At 36.4% G+C, this 21,310-nt stretch overlaps 1 protein-coding gene across 1 annotated transcript in view; it reads right to left on the reverse strand.

Annotated features, from left to right (window-relative positions):
- Trpm (transient receptor potential cation channel, subfamily M) overlaps nucleotides 1-21,310 on the reverse strand; it is a 308,502-nt gene that overhangs the window by 97,072 nt on the left and 190,120 nt on the right. The window contains exon 2 of the mRNA XM_073086226.1: nucleotides 5,073-5,155. Within this exon, the coding sequence (XP_072942327.1) occupies nucleotides 5,073-5,155 (83 nt within the window). The remainder of the gene's footprint in view (nucleotides 1-5,072; nucleotides 5,156-21,310) is intronic.

Consider the following 21,310-nt stretch of genomic DNA (forward strand, 5'->3'; position numbering starts at 1 on the left):
GTTTGTGTATTTGTCTCTGTGTATGTACATAGCACCCACGATACAGGGCAACCTAGTGAGGGGCTGTAAGTGTAGAAGCCGCTTAAAAAATGTGCATATTTAACAGCAAATCTATGGAGTCACACATAAATTACCCCTAAGGACTAAATTGGAATGCTCTGTATATCTTTCTATTAATTCTACCTATAAGAATACAGCAGGGTTCCACCCTAATAGGGCAGAAATAGAAAACAAGAAATGTTTAGGACACCATTTCTGATTTCCTGTACCATATTTACGATAAAAGTACACTCTAATACTTTAAAATCGTTTCCTTCAACAGTATTTGAGTTTGCCTGTCGGTAGCAGATGCTTTCATTCGAATCGTATGTTACATGTCACATTGTATAACATGTTACATGCTACATGTCACATGTTATCGCGTAACATGTCGCAGCGGGCCTGAATGAACCGAAAAGTGTTTGCGTGTCAGAATTGTATGGGCCATATCAGTTGGAAATGAAATTTGTGAAATGTCACAAACTGCTGTTCACGCTATTTAGGTTCTGAATATAAATATCATATTATTAAGTTACTGTATTTACTTTCAAACAGATATTTTTGAAGTAAACTACTCTATTTCTTTATTTATGAATCTTTAACATGTCTTACTTTGAGTGGAACCTCTTTTAAAATCAGTTTAGCCGTTTAATATTAATCGAAGTCTGAGGACTTAACTGGAATGACTCGTATCACAATGCATTTCAACTTAGACTCCAATTTACCACATTCCTAAAATGACACTACAGCGCGTAATATTGATGTTATGCCAAAAACTGGTGGTGCTTCCATAGCCAAACCACAAAGGGTTAGAATCCTTTAGAAGTGGTAGACCCTTTTAATAGATTTTCTTTTTATTAAATAGGAGTATAAAATAAGTTTCCAATCCATCTAATAGTAAGAGATCACTACAAACCATGGACATGAGTGATGAATTTCATATAGAAAAGTTCGTTTTAGCTTAGTATGTTTATTTATAATTAATTTAAAATGCAACACCCCTACAGAATTTCTTGCCACTGTAACACCTTTATATGTATGTGATAACTGCATTATGCAATAAAGATTATGATTATGGTTCTACCTGTCGATCACAGATGCATTACCACGCTTGTGTACCAAGACGACCTCATATGTAAGTCAGCCGTTCAAAAACAATTTAATAATTAACCAGCAAGCTTTGAAAATAACAAAATTTTCCACACAAACAATTTACTATTTCAATGAATTTCAGACCGCCATTTTTATTTTTCTTGGAAAGCCGCCAAGTCTTACTCGTATTAAGGAATTCTTACAGAAGCCTCGTTTCAACTTCCGTACATGAAAATAATAGCCTTCCTTTACTGTGGGAGGCAGAAATTAACTAAAATCTACGAGAATAAAACTAAAGGCTACATCTCTAAGTCACACAAAACTTCCGAGTTCTTCAAGTTAAACAAAATATTGAAGCATAATTTTTGATATATAAAATCTCTCTCTGTAGTCGTTCACTCTTGAAAGAGTGGTCGTGGTTTCACGATGTTGCATCATTTCTGGATGATGCCGCGCTTGCCATAAGCCTCCACTTGTTGCGGTCTTCAGCGTTGCGGCAACATTGGATAATGGACGCTTGTGTGGTACCCTTTATTAAGTCGGTCCAACGCGTAGGAGATCGTCCGCGTGACCGCTCGCCTTCCTGTGCCCTTGGACAACAAGCCGTTCCATGGAGTTTTGATTTCGGACAATGTGTCCGAAATATTTGAGGATTCGTTTTTGTACAGTATAAAATACTCAAAGACAAATGGGGACGTACTCATAGGCACATAGCAATAACTTGTGTAGATCGTAAGCGTGGTCGGTGGTTGGATCGGGGACCAGTAGTGGCTTAATTTCGTGTGTTTTGAAAGACCTGATATGCTGTCTATGCCGGTGTTATCATTGGGTAGCAGTCGATTATTGATAGCCTGGGCGGTATTGAAAATAAAGCACAAGTTTAGCTTAACTTGTAGCTTCCTTGTAATCCACATTGGAACAGGGATGTAAATAATACTTTCAATTTGCCTTATTGAACCTAATCTTTAATTAAACCTAATTGTGAGGGAAAACTTTTCAGTAGAAAAGATGCTTGCCTGAGATTTGAACCTCTGAGTACGGTTTTAAAATATTATATTTTACCTGCGATCTACAATGAGAGTCTGTATTGCACGACTCATGATGCGAAGCATCAGAGAGTGCTTTACGATCGAAAAAATTTTTTATACTACTGTAAAATAAAAGTGGTGTATTTTCTTTTATACGAAGGAATCATAAAAATATAAATTTTATGACCGAATATCACACACCATATACCCTACGAATATATTACCACAATGTAAGAACTTGATACTTATGTATTTTGGATATCCGCCAACTAACTGTCTGCTTGTTTGGAGGCTTAAAGGTTGAGAAGTTTCGTTTATAAGTGGTTTGGCCTGTTCCACTTGAGGAGAATTCAATTTGACACTGTCGGCTCTGTCTCAAGATGTTACTTGTAAACTAGCAATTTGGGTTTTACCTGGAGTATTTTCTGGGTATTTTGAAAATGGGTAATTATGTAGTTTCAACTTTACCATCTCGTAATTTTACGGCACTCATACGCCAAAATTATTTTACAAAATAAATGGTACAAAATTTTGTCTGGTTTCATTTTTTATATAAAATGACTCTAAAAGAAAATATTTTCAAAATCTTTCGCCATTTTGCAATATGACAAAGCGAGCGGCAAAGACCATCTAAAAACGTTTATAAGTATTTATGCGACGGACAGATAACCTTATTCCTTTGGGAAGTCAGTTAAAAATAATCAATAAGAAAAAAACAGTTAACTTCTTGGTTTAGAACAAGTCATTTAACCGGAAACCATTTTGAATCCATAAAGTTTGTCAGTGTAGGGTTTAAGTTTTGAGTTTATCTCTTCATTACTTCGAAACTTTGATCTTGCTGTACTGCAGTTGTTCGCTAAATTATTCATCCTGATGGTAATTAAAAGGTAGTGACGTAGATTAGTGTTACGAAGATTGTTTGTTTAATCTTAGAAGTTTAGTTTTTTTTGTTATATAGCTTTGTTATAACAAAACCTTTTGATACAGAATGCGGCAGCTTAAGGCTTAGAACTGACGGAGCTATTTCTACTTATGTAAGAGAGAAAAAAAAATGGGCGTGTTAGTCTTTCACTTGTAATATCACGGAGACATTCATCATCAAACCATTACTGTCCCACTAACGGGCGCAGGTCTCCTCTCAGATTGAGAAGGATTAGACCAAGCCCACCACGCTGGGCAAGCGCGTATTGATGTTTCATCGCGATGTTTTCCTTCACCATTTAGGCAACTAATAATTATTTTCTACCAAACCAAAGATTAGAGGTGCATGCCTGGGATTTGTACCTTAGACCCTCCGAGGAACACCCACTAGGCTATCACTGTTAAGTTAACACCCATTTAATATAGATCTGACTTGCCAGCTTTTAACAAACAGCAGTGTGACATAGTCCCCATATCGCTTCTTTGCAAGAATGGCACAACTCAAAATTATTTTTTCTGTTAAAGATACAATTTAATCCCAAATAATTCCTATTTTAATGTGTCCTAATAGTACTGTGGTTATATACATAACTACTTATAATTGTGTTTATCATTATTTTAATTCTAATTTAAATAAAAGGTTTCCAAACAAAAACATTGTTTAATTTTAAACTGGCTCTCCTGGAAAATTGCCTTTTTTACTTGTGCCATTATTCTTGCAAAGAAGCGATATGTCGCCCCCACAATCTCAGAGATGTCTACCACCTTTGATTGCAAAGTAATTTGGTTAACAAAGTTTACAAAGTCGTTTAACTTAGTCGACCTTTAACTTCAATTTAACATGTCAGGACAAGATAGCATTAAATATTCATATGATTAATGAAAATTGTAAATTTTGGACAGATGTTGCTAAGGATGTTAATTGAAAAAGTTTTAAATATGTAATAGTCATATTTGAAAGAATATTATATGAAGTAGTTAAAATTTTAAGATGAAAATCATCTTTAACAGTTTTCAGCTTTGGGTGAAAATAAATTGAAATTGAAATTAAAAACAGTGTTAGCCTAGTGGTTAAGAGACTCGGCCTCTTGATCGACAGGATCAAGGTTCAAATCCCAGACCTCGCACCTCTGATATTTCAAAGTTATGTTTATATTATAACTTCATTATATCAGGCATTACTACTATTAGTATTTTTAATCCTAGCATAATACTTGCTTAAACGGTGAAGGAAAATGTCGTGAGGAAACCTGCATACTTGAGAAATCAAAGAAAAAGTTTTCAAAGGTATGTGAAGTCTACCAATACGCACATGGCCAGCGCGGTGGACCTGGTCTAATTGTTATTCAGAGAGGAGATGCGTGCCCAGCAGTGGGACAATGATGGGTTGGTGCTGATGATGAAGATGATTTTAAATACTTACACATGCTCATAAGTTTTACCATGGTCTAATTCTCATTCAGAGAGGAGACCCGTGCCAGCATTGGGGCAGTAATGGGTTGATGATGATGTTGAAGATGATTTTAAATACTTACACATGCTCATAAGTTTTACCATGGTCTAATTCTCATTCAGAGAGGAGACCCGTTCCAGCAATGGGGCTGTACTGGTTGATGATGATGATGATGATTTTATATATTCGCACTTGTGATATTTTATATATTGACGACCCGCGTGGCGGAGCGGTCACCATGCCGGTCTGACGCGCGAAGGGCCCCGGGTTCGATCCCCGGCCAGACAGATATCTAAAATATGATGAATTTAGATTTCTGTTTCTGGGTCTGGGTGTTTCTGTATTTGTCTATGTGTGTGTTCATGGCACCCACGACACAGGGAATCCTAGTACAGGGCTGTGAGTGTAGAAAGAGTTTATTTATTTACTTGTTCATATGTATGACTATGGTCTAATTCTCTTTCAGAAAGGAGACCCGTGCCCAACAGGACAGTAATGAGTTGATGATGATGATGATAATGATGGTTCTATATACTCACACATGCTCATCCTTGGCGCTTGGCACGAAGTACTTGCACTCGCGCTTCTGGAATGTACTCTCGATCCAACTCCGGGTTGTTTTCTGAAACAATATGGCATTCATTAGGAAACTTGTCATTTTGGTTTAGTTCAAAGTTGGTGCCGAGTTTGGCGGCTCAATTGTCTGCACGTACAATGGCTTGTTTAATTAGTTTTGGCTTAATTTGCGTTGGTACTCTGGTCTGGTCTGTAAAATTATTTAGGGTAATTACTTTCATGGTGATATAGTTTTTTAATAATATACAAGTTGTAAATGAGTATGCAGACCACCTGATGGTTATTAGCTACTGGGAATCATAGACATTTGTAATCAACCCCAGATAAGATTAGGCTAATGTCGGCCACAGATGCGCTGCTACCCCTAAAGATTAAGCTGGAATGTCTCGGAAAACTATGTCCCTTACCACATCCATAAACCAGAACAGCAGCACTTAACTGCTGTTAATAGGCAGAAATAGGTAAGGAGTGATGGTGGTGCCGCTAGAGTTAACCACAAACGGTTCTAGTATCTTCAAACATGAACTGAACTAAATAATCAAGGGGCTTTACGTCACTTATATAAGGATACATCATTTAAATTTTATGTCGTAAGCGGAAACTCACGTATTATTTACCACATAAATGATCGTGCCAATTTGTAAGGTTTTATTAATACTCGTACTCGTAGGTATTTCGTTTTCGCGTAAATAATCGCAGAGCAATCATTGATGTTTCACCGCGTTTACGATTTAATGTTTGCGAAATCTAGCAAATAACGATCTTTATGATCAGCGATTCATATTCACATTAACTGTACCCTAAATATGATTTTTTTACAAAATGACTGTTTTTGTATTTGGTTTCGTATTTGCCCATAAATTTCCAATCGGCGCCCCTAGCGGACTGTATCAGAACTGATTAGAAGTGTATGGGAAATACGTAAACAAATACAAAAACAGTCATTTTTGTAAAAACGTAAAAACTCATACTAAGGATACTGATCGTAACTACGCATTCACTACGATATTAGGATGTGTTTTTTTTTATTATACCTAAACGATGAGGCAGACGGGCTACCTGATGGAAAGCAGTCACCGTCGCCTATGGACATTTGCAACACCAGATGAGTCGCCAATGCATCGCCAGCTTTGAAGGAGAGCTCTTTTTACACCTTTTTTGAAGAGCCCCATGTCATAGCGCTCCGGGAATAACTCAGAAGGAAGTTCATTCCACATCTTGAGTACCCTTTGATGGAGCTTCATTACAGTTTGAGAGTCACCGTTACCAGTTTAACCTTAAATTTTGAAAATATTCTTCTGCGCTCGGTGTTTCAATAAGAAAGTGAGACTTTATGTGTCTTGTTATGTTTTTTTTTAAATATAGGAGTAGCAGACGAGCTTGGAGTCCACCTGATGGTAAGTAGCTACGGCCGCCCGTGGTCATCTGTAATCAACCTCAGATAGGACTAAATTCCTACTTAAGGTCGGCCACAGATGCGCCTCTACCCCTGAGGGCTTAAGCTGGAATACCTCAGAAAAGTTTGTCTCTCTTACCACATCCTTCAAACCAGAACACAGCAGCGCTTAACACTGCTGTTATAAGTCAGAAATAGGTGTGGCGGTGATGCCGTCGCAGTCGAAACACAGATTCTATCACCCTTAACCGTTTTATATAAAACTCATAAAATAAGACAAAATTCCATTCTATCTTCAAATTATTCTAATAATATTTGACAAAAGACAGCCCCAAGCACTTAAGTTGACAAAATGCGAAACTTCCTCCGTTTTCACGCAATCCTCACAATTTCTAGTGTAACGAATATAAATAACATTTGCTAGCAATTTGTTCGCTTTATTGCTTTATTTTCAGAAGTTATGAGTTTCTTCGACGTAAATATATAAGTTGTATTGAAATTCGTTCGTGCTCTTTATGGTTTGACTACGAAAATCCCATGATCCCTTAATAACAGCAACGTTATGCGATGATGCGTTCTGTATCCTTAGTATGAGTTTTCAAAACATCCTACAATTTTTCGTTACGTTTACTCAATCCATTATTCTGTTCCGTTTGCTTCAGTAGACTGAGTAAAAGTAACAATAAGTAAGTGTTCAAGTTTTTTGTCTACCTCACATGTTCGCAAAAAAGAGAGACAAAACATAAAGCGCCATTTTGTCAATTTAGACATTTAATGTTACGTTTCTAACACTACGAGTATAGTTCTGATATAATCCGCTAGGGGCGCTGATTGGAAGTTGTATGGGCAAATACTTAAACAAATACCAAAACAGTCATATTTGTCAAAACGTAAAAACTCATGGTAAGGGTACTGGTTTGGTGTGGTAAAAGAGACATGCTTATCCGAGGCGTTCCAGCTTAGTCGTAACAATGCGTTTGAGTCCAACCAGATAGGACTTTAAACTTACCTGGGGCTGATTTCAGATGTCCACGGTTTGGCAGTTACCACTTATCATCTGAACCCTTACCATGAGTTTTTACGTTTTGACAAATATGACTGTTTTACGTTTTGGTATTTGTTTACGTATTTGCCCATACAAATTCAAATCAGCACCCCTAGCGGATTGTATCAGAACTATAGTGTCAGTAACGTAACATTAAATGTTAAAATTGACAAAATGGCGCTTCATGTTGTCGCTCTTTTTTGCGAACATATGAGGCAGACATAAATATTTGAGTACTTACTTATTGTTACGTTTACTCAGTCTACTGAAGCAAACGGAACCGAATATTGGATTGAGTAAACGTAACGGTAAATTGTGGAATGTTTTGAAAACTCATGGTAAGGGTAAACTGCACGCTCGTTTGCCACTTTAATATTACAAAAAAACCCGACGAATGAATTATGAATACCGAATTTGAACACAAATTCCTTAAACAAAACGAAATTTTGGACATTTGAATACATATTTCATGCATAATTCTGGAAATCATGTGCCATTCGGTATCGGTACACAAAAGGCAGTGGGAAGACATTTATAAATGCCCTCATTAATTCAAGCCTTTAGTGTTAACGTGTTTGTTTCCGCCTTTAGTAACGGTGTTTGTTTCCCGCCTTTAATAACGGTATTTGTTTCCCGCCTTTAGTAACGGTGTGTTTCCGGCATTTCCACCGGAAGTGGAGATTCATTCATTTGCTTCATTCATTCGCTCCGTTCGATTCGTTGTTTCGTACCGGAAGTGGAGATTTATTTATTATTTAATGAAACGGAAACTCACTGTAATTACTTAGTGGCTTTTCATGTGTATACAAATAGGAGAAAATAGGTGTATGTTAATAAGAGATTATTTACTTTTGTGTGGCGTTTGGGAAAATAATGTCAGTGTTTTTTTTACAAAATCGCCGATAAAAAATCCCATATACATCATACCTAATAGGTAGCAAATATTGGAAGTTTTGCAAAAAAAATATTTTTAGGGGAGCGTCCTTCGGTACCGTTCGGCAACTAGTACCGTTGAGTAAATTTGAAAAACCAAAATCGATGGGAAATATACCGCGAAAATTTCAAGTGTGTAAAATGACTTAAGATTATTTAAGCAACTATTTTATACCTATGTTAGCATATAATAACAGCTAGTAACAAAAGTGGTGTCCATCCTATTCATATGGACAGTCGCATCACAGAATTGCATCCTACATATTGAAAGCTGCAATCTCTCACCCACATCTATCTATGATTCAATCCAGATATGAATACTAAAGAGAATCAATTGTATGTTGCCTATTTCCATATCGGCTTACGGCTTTGAATGTTTGAATGTGTGACACATATGGATATTGATTTGATCGTGATTGTATGAACAAAGACTTGAATAGTTGTCTTCACAGGTGTGCTAACTTAGAAAAAGTTTATTTAAAGGTTAGAACCCTTTGTGGTTCGACTGCAGCGGCACCACCCCCACACCTATTTCTACCTAATAATAGCGGTGTTAAGCGCTGCTGTGTTCTGGTTTGAAGGGTGTGGTAAGGGAGACATACTTTTCCGAGACGTTCCAGCTTTGTCCTCAGGGGTAGCCGCGCATCTGTGGCCGACCTCAGGTAGGAGTCTAATACTACCTGGGGTTGATTATAGATGTCCGTGAGCGGCAGTAGCCACTTACAATCCGGTGGAATGCGTGCTCTTCTGCTACTCTAACATTATAAAAAAAGGAGGAAGGGCAAGTTTGTTTATTAGTATTTTTAATTTATCGCTTACATCTTTATTCGTTAATCGCTTTTAGTGGAACAAGTTCTTACGTGTAGCCCCATTCAAAGCAAGACAATTAGTGCCGACGCCAAATTAATTGGTGTGTTATGTAAACTGATGTGTGCTGGGTCAAGTGTGAATTGAGCTCACCTAACATATGTGAACCATATACAAGTATATGGGTTACAACTCATGTGGATTACATATGTGATTACTGCATTGGGACGTATTCAGTTACTGCATTATATGAAACTAATGTACTTGATCAAGCGTGATACAGTGATAGCCTAGTGGTTAAGAAACTAGACCTCTCGATTGAGTGGTCCGAGGTTCAAATCCCAGGCACCTCTGATTTTTCGTAGTTATGTGCGTATTAGAAATTAATTATCACTTGCTAAACGGTGTAGGAAAACATCGTGAGGAAACCTGCATACCTGAGAGATTGATAAAAAAAATCTCAAAGATATGTGAAGTCTACCAATACGCACTTGGCCAGCGCGGTGGACTATGGCCTAATCCTTCTCATTATGAGAGGAAACCCGTGCCCAGCAGTGGGACAATAATGGGTTGTTGATGATGATGATGATGATGAATGTACTTGAGTTGTAGAGCCATTTGTGATTCGACTCTATCACAGTCACATCTATTTCTGCCTAATAACAGGAACTATAGGTACTTATTCGAGGTTCCAACTTAGTCCTCAAGAAGAGCAATATAACATATATGTAATATCTCAGATAGGATTCTTATCTTATCTAAGGTTAATTACAGATGTCCAAGGACAGCAGTAGGCACTTATCATCATGCCCGTTTATCCTTATACAACATAGAAGAAAAAAAATCAGACTGAATATGTTTAATCAGTACATATTTTTTGTCTAACGGAATAATAGAGAAAACAACGTCAACATGATTGAGCAAAAATTTCATTTCATTTAGAATTGAGCTGAGCTGAACATTGAACATCATTTGAGCTGAAACACCTGTCATTCATAATGAACCGCAACCACTGACCACTAATTACGTCCATTAATTGCGGCAACGAAATACAAGACGAGGTGATCAAATTACGGGAACTACTAGGCGGGGACTCCCGATCTAGGGCTGCCTCAACATAAAAGTAAAGAACTAAATTAGTAGAATTAAACTTAAAACGTGTACTAAAAGTGTATAAAGTTAACACTTATATTTACAATATGTTGATCTACACAAACATTTTTTTAAAAATAAATAATAACAATAATTTATACATAGGTTTAGTACATAGTTCTGAAGTCGGTGTTCAATATATTTCGTTGGATATCGACGTAAATAGCGTGACAATATGTGCGCCGACTTCAGAAATATGTACTAAACCAACATTAATTTCAATTATTTTTTACTTTGTAGTGACATAGAAGTCGATGTATTTTTTGTTAAAAGTAATTGTACAGTGTAATAAAATGATTTAAAAAAGGTATGTTTTGGACATCTGTACATTTTGTACAAAAAAATGTTCTTATTACTTAATTAACTTTAGCAATTCACAATTTCTCCGTAAAGAAATAAGTGATAATAAAACATTTTTTCGTTATTAATTGTCAATAGTAATTAACGCAATATAATTAACACACTTCACGATAATTATTGTGTTTACATATAAGCAATTTATAAGTAAACCGTCAATTATTGTAAGTGATGTAAGCAATAAACTGTATTGACTTGACATTTTAAGGTCAATCGCACACATCAGTCACAAAGAAATGTATTCATATATCACTATTTGAATAAGTCCTGAATAAGCCCAACCGCTGTCAGCTTGGTTATTGAACGATGTCTATATGAACCATTTTGTTGACTGATGGAGCGGGTATGACTGATGTGTGCGGGTCGACCCTTATATCGCGTAATAATGGAAGCTATTTGTTTTTGATCGACAACGAGATGCATATTTCAGTAAGCAAGAAAGTTATATTTGCAAACAACGTCTTTATGTCTATCATTGTTATGTTATCTTATACGTTAGTATCTGTATTACATCGTTATTATCTGTAACTGTATTACAGTGACGTTAGATTGGTTTTTTACACGATAATATAAGCTCCATTAGTAAGTAACTTACTATGTAAAACTATTTCTAATTGTATGAAAACGAAACTTTGTACTTATGGGTTTGGATGTCATATTTAGTTAAATTAATTCAAAAATAATAACAATTAATGTTATTAATATTATCATATAATTAATTAATTAGATTTACCACGCTTTTATGAGCTTGGGTTGTATCTATGTATGTATGTATGTAACGGAATCTTTGAACTCGATTTTTACCCACTTTGCATGGTCCGATTAGTTTAAAATTTTGAACAATGATCAAGAACCGATGACAATACACGATTTTAATTTTATCGCACTCTACTCATCAGGGTCGTCAGGAATCAGGATTAACTATTTTCCTTGTGCGATTTTAGCGTGGTTTTTAGTTTTTAAACTATAATTATTTAATAAATATTTTATTGTTAGAAAGCTGTTGTGCTATGATTGTGCCAGTTAACCAGTTTACCTGAATCGCGCTTTCAATAGAACGGCACTGGCATTCTCGTTTGTCAGAAGTGTCACTTGATGGCATTTGTGTGCCCGTTTCATATGACGGAGGTATTTCGATTGATCGAATAGAAAACTGTGAGCTTTGACTACGAATTTTCATTACGTTTAAAGTCTTATTCTGTTTGACTAAACGTAATCATTTTTTTATAATAGAGGAGTAGGACACAAGCATGCAGTCCACCTGATGGTAAGTGGCTACTGCCGCCCATGGACATCTGTAATCAACATCAGATAGGATTAGATATTCATACCTGAGATCAGCCACAGAGACTAATGTTGTTTCATTTTAAGAAGAAGCAATTAACACTATATAGTAGAATTAGATACTCCAAAAACATGCTGATTATTGTGTTAAATAACTGAAACTCCATCCAAATTGTATCAGTAGTGAGATCGGGGATATACAACTTTACATACTTACATGGGGTCGAAGACAACCTCCGTTTTTGAGGTCGGTTAAAGACAAAGACGACTTGCTTCGGGAGGAAACTTTCTCAATAAAGTCTAAATCTTAAGTGAAGTTTTAATGCTTGTAAATGTTATAACATAACATTGTAATTCCAACAGCCCTAAAAGCCTAGCCAAAACATTAGCACAAATGACCCATAAAAGGTTAAATATACAATGTTATTGTACTCTCGGTACTATTAAAACAAGCAGTTGAAAGTGCTGGGACGGTTTTGTATAGCAATGTTGTATAAGTGTCTCGATATTAGATAAAAGACAAACCAGTGATTTGAACTAAACGCTATTTTAGAACTATTAATAATTATTATATTATATTAGAACTATTTGATTAAGTTACGATTAAAACTACTTTGCAATAATCCGCTACTAATACTCGTAAGTGTATGAAGTGTATATATTTTAAACCTTGCATTATTTACCACCCTCCCTCCCACGAGGGATGCATGCAGATGCAGAAAATAAAAAATATACACCACCATACATACCACCATCAACACGTGTTTTATTCCAAAACGGACCATCAGGGGTTTCTTTTTGTCGAGGGGGAAACCTTCAAAAGGAACCCGACGCCATGGGAGTGACGACGGGTTATGTGGGATTTTTACCGCACTAAAACCCCCCGGTGACCGTCCTCAGCGTTTGGTGGAGAACTCCGGGATCTCCAACGGAACACAACCGGAGTAAGGGTAAGTTGACCTTACGCCGGTTAATCGTCAACCTAATGCATGCCTTTTATAATGGTATCCAACCCTCTTTGACAACTTGATAGCATGGATTTCCGCAAAGCAACGCCTGATTATAACTATCTTAGAGCTATTTTATTTCCTTAGTAGAAATTTTGTAAATTTCTACTACTGCTTCGGTTCAGTTCAGCTACTGTTGACGCGTTAGTGTTCATCTTATTTTGACGCATTACGATGATATCTAATTATGATACTAGATGTGTTAATCTGTTCATCTACTTTTGAAGCTGACTGTACGAGTACATTGTACACAAAAACAGTCAATATGTCGCCACAAGGCTTGACCGGTTCGATATTATTTATGATATCATTAGACTTCCAAATTATAGGACCCACTTTCACCCAGAATAACCAGAGAATGGGTTTCGTTTACATGCGAATTGGTGGACCCTAAATCCTAACTTATATAGTTCTGTTATCACTTGCGTCGGAAACCTTTTTAGGGTTCCGTAATCAATGCAAAAACGGAAATCTATTACTAAGCCTCCGCTGTCTGTCCGTCTGTTACAGGGCTCGATTTATTTTAAACGTAATTTTAATTAAATTTAAAATTTATTGAAATATACACATAGTGTGTTTTGCTATGACTGCTAAATAAATTGGTCAAGTACGAGTCGAACTCGTATACGTAGGGTTCCGTACCACCAATTTCCACTATTTCGGGTTCCGTATCAAAAGGGTCAAAGCCCTATAGCACTAAGCTTGTGAGTTCGATTCGCACTTGGCCAATTATCGGACCGGGCCATTACAGTGTAATTAAGCAATTTACATTTCAATTACGTATTGGAAATGTAACCTTTTTACTATTTCCGATTTTTTACAATGTTTCATCTACTTTTAATATACTTAATTACTGCGTAATTATACAAATGTTGATTACAATTTGGGACACAGGTTGAATGTAAAACTCGTTTGGACATTCCAAAGTTATGTTACAGTAACGTCCAAAATTGTACTGTACCCTTACCTAGAGTTTTTACGTTTTGACAAATATGACTGTTTTGGTATTTGTGTACGTATTTGCCCATACAAATTCCAATCAGCGCCCCTAGCGGATTATATCAGAAATTGGAAATTGTGTGGGCCAATACGTAAACAAATACCAAAACAGTCATATTCGTCAAAACGTAAAAACTCATGGTAAGGGTACTGTTCATTTGTACTTTTTCCAATTTTTTGTATCTTTATACCTAAATACGTAATGGACTAAAACCTTACTGGCGTCAAAAAAAACGCGTCACAATTTACAACTTTTAGTTAGGATTATTTTAGAGGCTTCCTGTGAGATGACTGTCCTTGAAAATTTATATAACAACCCCTGTTTTAGACCTTGCATATAGTAGTCCCTTTAGCTAACCCCTAACTACGATCCTGCTTCCTCGCTAATACTTGAAAAGATTTGGTAATACTGTATACCGATCATTTACAATATTTCCGGCAGTGGTAGAAAGTTTGTCGATGTGAACACGCGCTTAGGGTCTCGAGGGTTTTAAAAATACAGACTAGACTAGATGTAGTGAATAAGTTAGGAGGTTGGTTATATATAAATCTAGATAAATCCTGATTTAGGAAAGACAAAGCTGTTCTAATGGAAAATTTATTACTTAAGTCTTTGTCCCGAGTAAGTTACTGTATGTGAATACGCATCACTAAGTTAACATTTTGCAGAATTAAGTATTACGTACCTACCTAGTATAAATTATGATATTTTTTTTCTTTTCGAGGAGGAAACCTTCGAAAGGTACCTGATGTCGTAGAAGCGACAGGGGGTTATGTGGGATTTTTACCGCACTAAAACCTCCCGGTGGTCGTCCTCGGCGCTGCGTAGAGGACTCCGGGATCTCGAAAGGAACGCAACCAGAGTCCTCTCAGTGCAGTGCCCCGTCGGAGCCCGACGGGGCACTGCACTGCCCAGGTGTGATAGGTTCACTACACCGTCTGGTGTAAACGATGGAATGCTACCACACATACCTCCGTCCATCCCGGGGTCGCTGGTCAGGCGTTTCGAGCTCCCACTCTTGTCGCCCGCAACCCCGAAAGCCCCTTTAGTCGCCTCTTACGACAGGCAGGGGATACCGTAGCCCTATTCTAGTCCCGGTACTACAGGGACAATAAATTATCATGTAGACACTTAACATTTGTCTGTCTAACTCTACAAAACAATAATCAACACATCAAAACATTAATCACGAGTTAAAACCCGTCAAGCCGTTTGTGCTTCAGGGCGTGCCAAAGAATGAGACATACATACATACTACCGAAAAACATTACCCTCCACAGTCAAGTAAAAAGGACAGCCCAGCGTAAACAATATTTATTTACTTCTTAATTTACTACTTTTGAAGGTGATAGAACCCTTTGTGGTTCGACTCCGGCGGCACCACCGTCACACCTATTTCTGCCTAATAACAGCAGTGTTAGGCGCTGCTGTGTTCCGTTTTCAAGGGTGTGGTAAGGAGACATACTTTTCCCAGGTGTTCCAGCTTAGTCCTCAGGGGTAGCGGCGCGTCTGTGGCCGACCTCAGGTAGGAATATCTAATCCTATCTGGGGTTGATTACAGATGTCCATGGGCGGCAGTAGCCACTTACGATCAGGCGGACTGCATGCTCGTCTGCTACTCCTATATTATAAAAAAAAGTTTTACTATATGGTTATGTACAACTCTAAGAAATGAACTTTTGTACCAAAATAAACCACAAGTGCAAAGTTACAGCTACAATCTTAAAACCTTGTAGTCTCGCAGGGAGTATAGTAAAAGTAAATGTAGCTCTTAATGTCTCAAGATTTGCATACCCCAGCGAATTTGCACCTAAATAGCTTATATTTAGCAGAATCCGTTATTTCACCTGCTCGCAAGGACTTGCTTGATAGCGAGCTGAAAGATGTTTTGGTAATTCGCTTATGTATCCTTATTGTCATTAAGGTTATGTTCCTTACTTAAGGATTTGTTCATTTTCTCCTTGGATATGCACATATGTTCCCGTGTACGAATGCAAGGATATCTGTTTCTGTTTTTAAGTTGTACGTAGTGAAATATAAAGACGAATATCCTATCGAAAACTTTTCGCCTGTTTCCGAACTAAATTAAATTTGATTTCAAATAAATTAAGCCGCGGATGTATATATATGTTTAATCCATGGTAAATATGACACTTTATTTTTAATATTATTATAACACTTTAAAAAGTATACTTTTTTTAAATCATCTAAGTATTATTTATTAAATGATTATTATTATAAGTATATTGGATTACGTAATAATAACTCAAGCTGATTCTGATGAAGAAAGATTCTTCGCTGTCCACTGTACAGCGAAGATTCTTTATTCGCGAACAATCGTGTATCGTTTACTGGTTTAAAGTAGAACAAGTGAGTAAAATTCAAAGCTTTAAACATTATCCACCGGTCCGTTTACATTTCTTACTTTTATGTCTTCACCTCTCTGGATTTCTTTGTTCTTTTCATTTACATCTTTACGGAGTTGATTAAATTTGTTCTAAAATAGTTTGACTTGAACTTGTTCATAATATTTCGTGATATATCTTTTTATATGTAATTTTTATTAATTAAAAAAAACATGATAAATATTTAATTTTGGTGCCTTATAGGAAGGTAGTGTGGGTGTTCTAGTTTAACAGTGTAGTGTAAAATCTATATCTTTTTTTTTATTAAATTCATGTTTTGTATGAAATTATTTACAAATTAGATAGACATAATATGTTATATTACATGTAAAACAAGTTTTCTATATTGGACACTTGCACGATCATAGATTTTACATACACCATCCAATTTATTGTGAACTTACATGTATAACATATATACATACGTTTACTCTTAAAGCAAACGAAAATTGACGTTTTATATACACGTCCATAATAATACTTTGAACCTACCCTAAAGTCGAAGTCCTCAAACTTTAGAACATAAACTTTACAATAGTCCATCATCACCATATGGCATGTGACTATTATTGATGAAAAGCAGTGATAGCCTAGTGGTTAAGAAACGCGGTCTCTCGATCGAGGGGTCCGAGGTTCAAACCCCAGGCATGCACCTCTGATTTTCAAATTTATGTGCGTATTAGAAATTAATTATCGCTTGCTTAAACGGTGAAGGAAAACATCGTGAGGAAACCTGCATACCTGAGAGATATATAAAAAAAAATCTCAAAGGTATGTGAAGTCTACCAATACGCACTTGGCCAGCGCGGTGGACTATGGCCTAATCCTTCTCATTCTGAGAGGAGACCCGTGCCCAGCAGTGGGACAGTAATGGGTTGATGATGATGATGATATGACTATTATTGATTGCTTATAGTATTGCTTATAGTAAGCACGTCATAAATGCGAGACAAACAAATAAATAAGGTCGAATATCGTGTTCAATGTTCGTTGTTAGCGAGTCGCCGGTCCGTTGATACTTCGTGAAAATGGAGCAATAAAAACATAGAATGGGCGGCTTTGATAAACAAACAACCAGGGCCGGATTTAGGGGAGGGCAAGCAGGTTACTGTGGACGGTCTACAAGAGAGGAGCCCGAATAATAGCGAAAAATGTATCCTATTCCACAGGTCAGCAAATTAGTTATTTTTTCAATGAGAGGGGCTTGCATAATAGTGAAAAAAAATCCTAATATCGAGGGTTCCACAACAACTTGTAAGGTTTTTTTTCTAACAATAGAGTGTGCGTTCTTCTAAACAGTGTTGGGATAATTTTATTTCTTTGCAGTAAAGTTTTGAAAGGCGGATAAAATGGTTCCCTTTATATAGAAAATATAAGTGCCTCCACTCCTTGGTTGCCTCAACTTTTTTTATAACGTAGGAGTAGCAGACGAGCATGGGGTGCACCTGATGGTAAGTGTCTATTGCCGCCCATGGACATCTATAATCAATCCGAGATAAAATTAGACTCTTGCGTGAAGTTGGCCACAGATGCGCCGCTACCCTTGAGGACTAAGCTGGAATGCCTCGGAAAAGTATAGGTACTCTTATCGGACCCTTCAAAACACAACAAGAACACAGCAACGCTTATTACTGCTGTTATTAGGCAGAAAAAATGGCGGTGGTGCTGCTGCAATTGGACCGCCTTTTTTATGCTATACTATAGGAGTAGCAGACGGGCGTGCAGGCCACCTGATGGAAAGAGGCTACTGCCGCCCATGAACATCTGTAATCAACGCCATATAGGATTAGATATTCCTACCTGAGATCGACCACAGATGCGCCTCTACCCCTGAGGACTAAGCTGGAATGTCTCTTTCTTGCGACACCCTTCACACCAGATAACAGCAACGCTTAAAACTGCTATTATTAGACAGAAGTAGGAGTGGTGTCGCCGGAGTCAAACAGAGGGTTCTACTACCTAATCCGGCCCTGCATCAACCTAAACACAACATGGAAGCGACATTCTAAAACCAACACACAGCTCTCTGGTTAGAAATCAGTTTACGATGGCGGTAATCCGGTTTCAACTCCATTGTTTGGACGTGTCTGTCAGCCATTTTGATTTGGTAAGCGTTTGGTGAGTGCCGTTTGTTTAGTTTGATATGTTAGACGTTAATTGATGGAATCTGTTCTTAAATGTATGCAAAATCGAAAGCTAGAATTAACATTGAATGTAAAAATTCGTCATCACACGGGTCTCATCTAAGGATGAAAAGGTTAGGCCGCAGTCCACCGCACTAGCCAAGTGCGAATTGGTAGACTTCACATAACTTTGAAAACTTTTTTTAAGATTTCTCAAGTATGTAGGTTGTAGGTTTCGCACGATAAAAAATATCGCCACCTCACCGTTTTAAGCAAGTAATCATAATTTTTTAGTACGAACATAACTTTAAAAAATCAAAGGATGGATTTGCACCTTTGACCCCTCGATCAAGAGGACGAGTTTCTTAACCACTAAACTATAACTGCTTTTATGTATGATTTTTAACCAATTTTCGTATTATCAAAAAGCGCATTTCGAATAATAAAGGACTTAAGTGGTTTTCGTAGTCAGCCACCCATATGTTTGCGAATGTTTGCATTTGATTGATCATTCAAACATTCGATATTGTTCATTCATTCGTCTGTTTGAGTTGCACTAAATAAAATATTTATTTGTACACACAGATATATTGTCATTTATTTTTTTTTTTCGTTTATTTATTCGCGTTGTCGCTCGAATATTGTTCATTCGTTTAAATTGTATCAAAAAATTGTCATGTCGATATTCATTCATTTTGACAATTCTTAGTGAAGTGAAAAAGAAAGTAAGAGTGGCGAATCCAGGGACGGAACCGCCCTTAAGGTTTCCAAATGATACCCATTTTAAGTCTCGTGACCTTTTAGGGGGCAGTATTTCCCCGTGAGTAAATACAATTACTCATCTACTTACTTCGCCTTTTGTCCTGTTGGATAAATTACATTAAACAGCAATTGCTTACGTTTTAAGATTAAACCAACATTTTCATAGTTTGTTGATCTGAACGCTAATATAAGACTCGTAATGTATATGCGATAGGGAAAGTTATTAATAATGAATTAATAGCGATTTACGTTTATAAATATTTAACAGTAAAGTAAGTAAAATCAAATAACATTACTCGAAACTTAACATCAATAAAAACAATATTTATTGGACAGGGAATTAATTAAATTACCTATAATACATTTATAATAATCATTTCCATTTAAAAGGTTTTAAACAAAAGTCATTAATTTAATCGTATTACATTTAATAACATGAAAATTTCACAAAATGTTTTAACATTTATTTTCCTATTGAATAAATTTCACGCACCTTCCATTTTCAATCATTACCATTTTCCAAATCATTACCATTTTGCGGAGATAATGGTCATGAGTACTCCTTTAGAATTTGGTTTTCACGCCGACGATAATAAAGAGTTTCGCCGTGACCACGATCCATGCAACTGGGTCGAAATATCGGCAATATAAAAACCCATATCGTGAGTACCCGTTACATAATAATATGTCTCAATTCCGCGATAATTTTAGTCTAAAATCAGATAATAAAGATTTTTAACTGCGTTTGGTTAAGGGTCACATGCCGTCGAGTGTTTATTAACTCCGGGTGTTTAGGTGTCTTGGGTTCGACGCTGCGTGACTGAATAGATTTCTGCTCCTCCTTTTTGTAATTAAGAAGGTAGTTGAGCTAATATTATTTTATCCAAAGTGTATTGTGATTTTTTACGACCCATTTAATAGCGAACCTGCCTTAGTTTTATGACGTAAAAAAGCCTTCTTAAAAAATCTATATTGGTTCATTTTATTTGTTTCTTTCTTTTAATAAAGTTTTTCCAGTTATTTTTCACCAACACTGTCTTTTTCTTTTCACTAATCCGTAACTTTTTAAATGCGACAACTCTAAATCACCATAAAGTTCGGAGATAAATCTCGGAAGGTTTACAAAAAGCGCCCTACTTGGGAAGTAATTAGTGACAAACATCAGAAAATAATTTTAATTTAAGTTAAAAAAATCTTAATTGTAAACCATGTATAGATTTATGCACTTTTGAAAACTATATAATTAAGTTTTAACAATAAATATAATTAAATATGGGATTTTGCATACTGAAATTTTAACTGAAGCGTGTTTATCTGTCATTCCGTTCGTTAGTCATAATTTGCTTGCTTGCGTGATTGATCATTCATTTGTTTGTTCGCCTGTTTGACTGTTTCTTTGTTCGTTTGGTCATCGTTTGTTTGTATGTTTCTGCACACATACTCATATCACTTTCACATAAAGACGAACACATTACACCCTGAATTAAGATTACACCATATTTCCAAGCTTTACGTTACAAACTCCGTGTATGAATAGTTCATATTATAATCATGTGAGACGGAAATTTTCATATCAAAGGCACTGCTTTATAGAAACATTAGAGGAATACTTTGGTTATGTTGTTAAGACGTGCGGAAAGCGAGAAACTTGGGAGTCATGTTAAGCTTTAAAATTCTATTTGCAAATTTGCAATGTGAATATCAAAACAAGATTCTAAATAAACAGGAATATTGAAAATATGCTTTATTTTAAGAGTAATATTTTGGTGTTGTATGCTTAAGTTATGGGAGCTGGGCGTCGAGGAAATAATTGCTGTCTATTTCACGAATGAATTATTTTTTTATTTTATACAACACAAATTTTACACAACTTGTAACAAAATAAAAAAATAAATGATGTGATAGGTAGAGTCACTTTCCGCGATGGAGG

Source organism: Epargyreus clarus, unplaced genomic scaffold (genome assembly GCF_041222505.1).
Source record: "Epargyreus clarus isolate Ecla_fem2 unplaced genomic scaffold, WU_Ecla_fem_2.2 ptg000024l, whole genome shotgun sequence".
Lineage (NCBI taxonomy): Eukaryota > Metazoa > Arthropoda > Insecta > Lepidoptera > Hesperiidae > Epargyreus > Epargyreus clarus.